This window comes from Oncorhynchus masou, chromosome 28 (genome assembly GCF_036934945.1).
Source record: "Oncorhynchus masou masou isolate Uvic2021 chromosome 28, UVic_Omas_1.1, whole genome shotgun sequence".
NCBI lineage: Eukaryota > Metazoa > Chordata > Actinopteri > Salmoniformes > Salmonidae > Oncorhynchus > Oncorhynchus masou.
The window spans coordinates 70599328-70605327 of NC_088239.1; the positions used below are offsets into that span (position 1 = coordinate 70599328).

General features: G+C 41.1%; 1 protein-coding gene across 4 annotated transcripts in view; it reads right to left on the reverse strand.

The window, feature by feature from the left end:
- egfl7 (EGF-like-domain, multiple 7) overlaps positions 1 to 746 on the reverse strand; it is a 28945-nt gene extending 28199 nt beyond the window's left edge. Inside the window, exon 1 of one of the 4 annotated variants that reach the window (XM_064943121.1) lies at positions 526 to 746. In XM_064943121.1, coding sequence (XP_064799193.1) covers positions 526 to 632 — 107 coding nt within the window. In that variant the 5' untranslated portion in view covers positions 633 to 746. The remainder of the gene's footprint in view (positions 1 to 525) is intronic. The other 3 variants (XM_064943122.1, XM_064943125.1, XM_064943126.1) reach the window with 3 other exon arrangements.
- Positions 747 to 6000: the final 5254 nt, after the last annotated feature.

A 6000-nucleotide genomic window follows, 5' to 3' on the forward strand; every position in this document is an offset into this window, starting at 1 on the left:
CATACCACATTCTCAGACGTTAATAAATATATATTTTTGCAATGAGTTGACTAGCACAATGCTTGGGAGCGCATTCAATTAATACCATGAAGGCCTATCGTATCCCAATGTCTCAAGCTACTTTCTCAAGTATAGGCTACATCCCCTCCAACCCCGCCATTGTGCCACACCCACGACGAAAAGGTCATTTCCATTTAGACAGGTCCATAAATGCTCATAGCATATCATAAAGCTATTCCGTTTCGCGCCCTTGGTCGTGGTCGGCTGTGGCTTGATCGAAACGGGTCCCAATGACGTGACAATGATTTGTCATATTTGAGTTGTAAGTAAGGTTAGGCTATGCATGTTCAATATAAAACTGAGTGTCCTCTTTAATACTGGCAGTAGGCCTAGAAGAGGGCTCAATAGCCACCGTTGTTTCGTCAACACAATTAAAACATCTTACATAAGTATAGTAAATACGTTTTTTTTCTCCAAAAGTTAATAAAATTATGAGTTAAGATAAACGAAAAAAACTCTTCTTACCCCCTCAGTATGAGGTCATGTGGTGGTGCGTCTCGCGCACGCAGAGCCGATGCTGCCATGGGAACCAACTCCGACCACTTGACAGCCAGTTTAGTGGACTCTTCCATCGTTGCAATTTATTTTTAGCTCGTCCCCACGGTTTTTTCTTAGAATTAAACCTCAACGCTTAATGTTTAGATGCTCCCCGTGAACCGAATGGAGAGAAATGAAATGCCTTTGGGCGTTTTTCAGTTGCTTTTTATCCAGAGCTTCCTGTGGAACGCAGGAATTGGATGGACAATCCCAAACCGGAATTCCTGTGAGTGTTTCACGCTGATAAAACCGTTCTACTGCACAAACACTCCATCCTGCTTGAACCTCTTTGTCAATTACCTTTTAAAGCATTCTCTGCCCCCATTAGGTCTATAGTCTACGGTCAGAGTTTGAAGGGGACAAGAAAAAGCGTCTTGCTCTGACCATTGTCAGAGATGGGGTTAATTCGAATTAAAGGCAGTCACTTAGGAAGTGATTGACATACAAAACAAACATTGAAAAACGAATCAAATAAATAGCTTATACTTTTCAGTTTATTGAGAAGTCATTAGAATTTCAGTACTTCCTGAATTGACTGCCTTCAATTTGAATTGATCCCAACCCTGGACTGTACTGTAGGCCTTCAGATTTTAACCCACAAAAGATTTCATTACATTGCACCGTTACAGCGTAGGCTTAATCAGCATACATTATTACTGTAAATAGAGACCCTTCCTGTTCAGGGTTGCATATCAAATCAAATTTATTTATATATCCCTTCTTACATCAGCTGATATCTCAAAGTGCTGTACAGAAACCCAGCCTAAAACCCCAAAAAGCAAGCAATGCAGGTGTAGAAGCACGGTAGCTAGGAAAAACTCCCTAGAAAAAGGCCAAAACATAGGAAAAAACCTAGAGAGGAACCAGGCTATGAGGGGTGGCTAGTCCTCTTCTGGCTGTGCCGGGTGGAGATTATAATTATATTATATGTTCAAATGTTCATAAATGACCAGCATGGTCAAATAATAACCACAGTAGTTGTCGAGGGTGCAGCAAGTCAGCACCTCAGGAGTAAATGTCAGCTGGCTTTTCATCCCTCCATCAGTTTCCAGACTATCCTCAATAAGCTGAGAGAGGCTGGACTGAGGGCAAGTAGGCCTGTTGTAAGGCAGGTCCTCACCAGACATCACCGGCAACAACGTCGCCTATGGGCACAAACCCACCGTCGCTGGACCAGACAGGACTGGCAAAAAGTGTTCTTCACTGACGAGTCGCGGTTTTGTCTCACCAAGGGTGATGGTCAGATTCGCGTTTATTGTTGAAGAAATGAGCGTTACACCGAGGCCTGTACTCTGGTGCGGGATCGATTTGGAGGCGGACTGAGCTTGAGGAGACATCCTCCTCCCTCGTGGTACCCTTCCTGCAGTCTCATCCTGACATGACCCTCCAGCATGACAATGCCACCAGTCATACTGCTGGTTTTGTGTGTGATTTGTCAGTGTTCTGCCATGGCCAGCGAAGAGCCCGGATCTCAATCCCATTGATCACGTCTGGGTGCTTGCAGGTGCCTTGGTGGAAGAGTGGGGTAACATCTCACAGCAAGAACTTGCAAATTTGGTGCAGTCCATGAGGAGGAGATGCACTGCAGTACTTACTTAATGCAGCTGGTGGCCACACCAGATACAGACTGCCCCCCCCCCGGTTGTTCAGAAAAACATTCAATTTCTTTTAGTCACATGTCTGTGGAACAGTTTATGAGTCTTGTTATGTTCATACAAATATTTACTCATGTTAAGTTTGCTGAAAATAAACGCAGTTGACAGTGAGATGACGTTTCTTTTTTTGCTGAGTCTATAAAGCATGCTCCACTCTTAAGTTGAAGTTGTTGACTGATGCCAAGGCGGTGGCTGCTAAGAAGAAGGGAGAAGCTGCGGACCAGCAGACTGCAGCCAAGGCAGCACTGTGAGTAGTATTGTTTGGTACTTTATGTGCCTTTAGGTTCCTCTCCATGTGTAGGCTATTGTACTTGCCGGTGTGTTGCAATCTTTCATATTTGTAGTAGTTTGTTGCAATGCTTTGCTTAGTTTATCATTTGTGTCAACTTTGAGTTCAATCTAAGCCACAGATTGTTAACTTCCTGCACTTTGAGAGCAAGCAGTATATAAATGCAGTGTATTCACACTGTTTTGCAACAAAGGTCTACAATAGCCTCAACAGCACTCTCAGGGGTAGTTAGCTTCTGTCCTCTGGGTACATTGACTTCAATTCAAAACTTAGGAGGCTCATGGTTCTCACCCCCTCACACAGTAATTATGACAACTTCCGGAGGACGTCCCCCAACCTATCAGAGCTCTTGCAGCATGAACTGACATGTTCTCCACCCAATCAAAGTATCAGATAAGTAATCTAGTACTAAAAGCATAAATTACAGCTAGCTAGCACTGCAGTGCATAAAATATGGTGAGTAGTTGACTCCAAGAGAGAGAAAGACAATAGTTGAACAATTTTGTACAAATGTATTTCTTCAAAAATTAAGGAGAATTAGCAGCAGCACCAACAGAAAGAGCTAGATATATTTGGTTGTATTTTTTTTCCACTTTTCATTTAGCTAGCTAATTAGGTCTCCTCAAACAGAGTCGATTGCTATTTATGTTAGCTAGCTTCTCCTAAGGCTATCCAACACTGGCACTCCTCCAAGTCAAGGTAAGCTTTTTTGACTATGACGTTAGCTAATATGGTGACAACGATGTAAGCAGTGTGTAGCGGATATGGTACGAAGGTTTTTCTTGGAAAGGTCCACAAGCGAAGGGAAAAGGTGAGAGGAGGAGAGTGCGTAAATGTGAGAAAGAATTATACAACGAGCAAAGTTATAATGCTGTTTGTATGTGGCTACTATGAAAGTGAACTGTGTGTATTCATTCCGCCGATTCTCTTGGAATTGTTTCTTAAACGGAAGCAAATGGAACAAAACGGGAATCAACCTACCAGAATTTGTCCAATAGAATCTCTCATTTGCAACTGTTTGGATGAATGATTTCACCCTAAATCAGCTAGATGCAGGTAAAAGTGTGCAAGGCGGTATTGAATGTGTCACTGTCTGTCACCTTGATTACTTCAATTTGTCTCTCGACCTGTGCACCTACATTATACATTTTTAATTTGTGGCTAGGTTGTAGCAACTATATGATGGGTTCAGGGAAAATTTGAGTGTCATGTAGTAGCATAAACCTATCGATGCTACATTGAGCTGGGTGAATGGAATTTGAATGATAGTCATCCAATATGCTGTAATAAAAGTAAGGCCGTGCTCATAACCTTAAACGGCACCGACTGCCACTGCTCTCTATGGACGGGACTGTAAAACCCATGCATTAAAATTACTCTATCTACAGTCCCTTCAGAAAGTATTCACACTCCTTGATTTAAAAAATAAATAATTGTATTACAGCCTGAATTTAAAGTGGATTAAATTAAGGTTTTGCGTCACTGGCCTATATAGAATAGCCCATTTTGTCAAAGTGGAAATATGTTTTTAGAAGTTAACAAATTTATTTAAAATGAAAAGCTGAAATGTCTTGAGTAATTAAATATTCAACCCCTTTGTTATGGCAATCCTAAGTTAAAAAGTAAACATTTGCTGGACTCTCTGTGTGCAATAATAGCGTTTAACATGTTTTTTGAATGACTGCCTCATCTCTGTACCCCATACCTACAATTATCTGTAAGGTCCCTCAATCGAGCAGTGAATTTCAAACATAGATTCAATCACAAAGATCTTGGAGGCTATCCAATGCCTCGCAAAGAAGGGCACCTATTGGGCACCTAAAAATGGCACCTAAAAAGCAGATATTGAATATCAATTTGAGTATGGTACACCCAGTCACTACAAAGATACAGGCATCCTTCCTAACTAAGGTGTCGGAGAGAAAGGAAACCGCTCAGGGATTTCACCATGAGGCCAATAATTACTTTCAAACAGTTTCAGAGATTAATGGCTGTGATATGAGAAAAGTGAGGATGGTCAACAACATTGCAATTACTCCACAATACTAACCTAAATGACAGAGTGAAAAGAAGGAAGCCTGTACCGAATACAAATATTCCAAAACATGCATCCTGTTTGCAACATGGCACTAAAGTAGTACTGCTAAAAAACATGGCAAAGCAATTCACTTTTTGTTCTGAATACAAGTGCTATGTTTATGGCAAATCCAATACAACACCTTACTGAGTACCACTCTCCATAATTTCAAGCATTGTGGTGTCTGCATATGCTTGTAATCGTTAAGGACTGGGGAGTTTCCACCAGACACTGCGAGATGAATTCACCTTTCAGCAGGAAAATAACCTAAAACACAAGGCCAAATCTACACTGGAGTTGCTTATCAAAAAGACACTGAATGTTCCTGAGTTCCTATAAATCTACTTGAAAATATATGGCATGACCATTAAATGGTTATCTAACAATGACCAACCAATTTGACAGAGCTTGAAGAATTTTGAAATGTTTTGAAGTGTTGCAATATCCAGGTGTGGAAAGCTTTTAGAGACTTAACCAGCAATACTCACAGCTGTAATCACTGCCAAAGGTGCTTCTACAAAGTATCGACTTGGGTGTGAATACTTATATAAATGAGTAAATTATATTTTTCAATTTAATTTTCTAGACATTTACAAACATTTCTAAAAACATGTTTTCACTTTGTCATTATGGGATATTATGTGTTCATTAGGGTTGAAAGGCGGGAACAGGGTTACCAAGATTTACCGGGAATTACCAACCAAAACCACTCCCTTTTCCCAGGATAAATAACTGGTAACTTATAAATTATTTATATGAATAGCATGGTGTGAATTCATGTAGACCTATCATCTCATCATGGTAACTTCTTGTTTTATTGTGACATAGTCCTACATTTGCTGCAGCATAGCTTATGCTACAGTTATATAAAGACAGAGGCTGCAGTCCAAACACTTAAAAGACGCACCCTATCCCCTCAGCCCTCAAATTAAGTAGACACTTCTGATGACGTATCATGAAGTCTGACAAGTATACACTTGCAGGGCAAGGGGCGAGAGAGGAAGGAATGATTTTTAAAGGGACCACCCTTGGCCATAAATTCATCACTAGTTCATCCCGTGATGATTGTGTTTTCAGCCACCAGTGGCTTGTGGGTGCTTTATATGGGCTACAGTCAATTATGAGTGCATGTCTACTTATATTAAATATGTCATTATTAATACCCAAACATTTCTGCAGCATTGAAGGTCCCCAAGAACACAGTGGCCTCCATAATTCTTAAAAACCACAAAGACTCTTCCTAGAGCGGGCCGCCCAGCCAAACTGAGCAATTGGGTGAGAAGGACCTTGGTCAGGGAGGTGACCAAGAACCTGATGGTCACTCTGGCAGAGCTCCAGAGTTCTTCTGTGGAGATGGGAGAACATTCCAGAAGGACAACCAT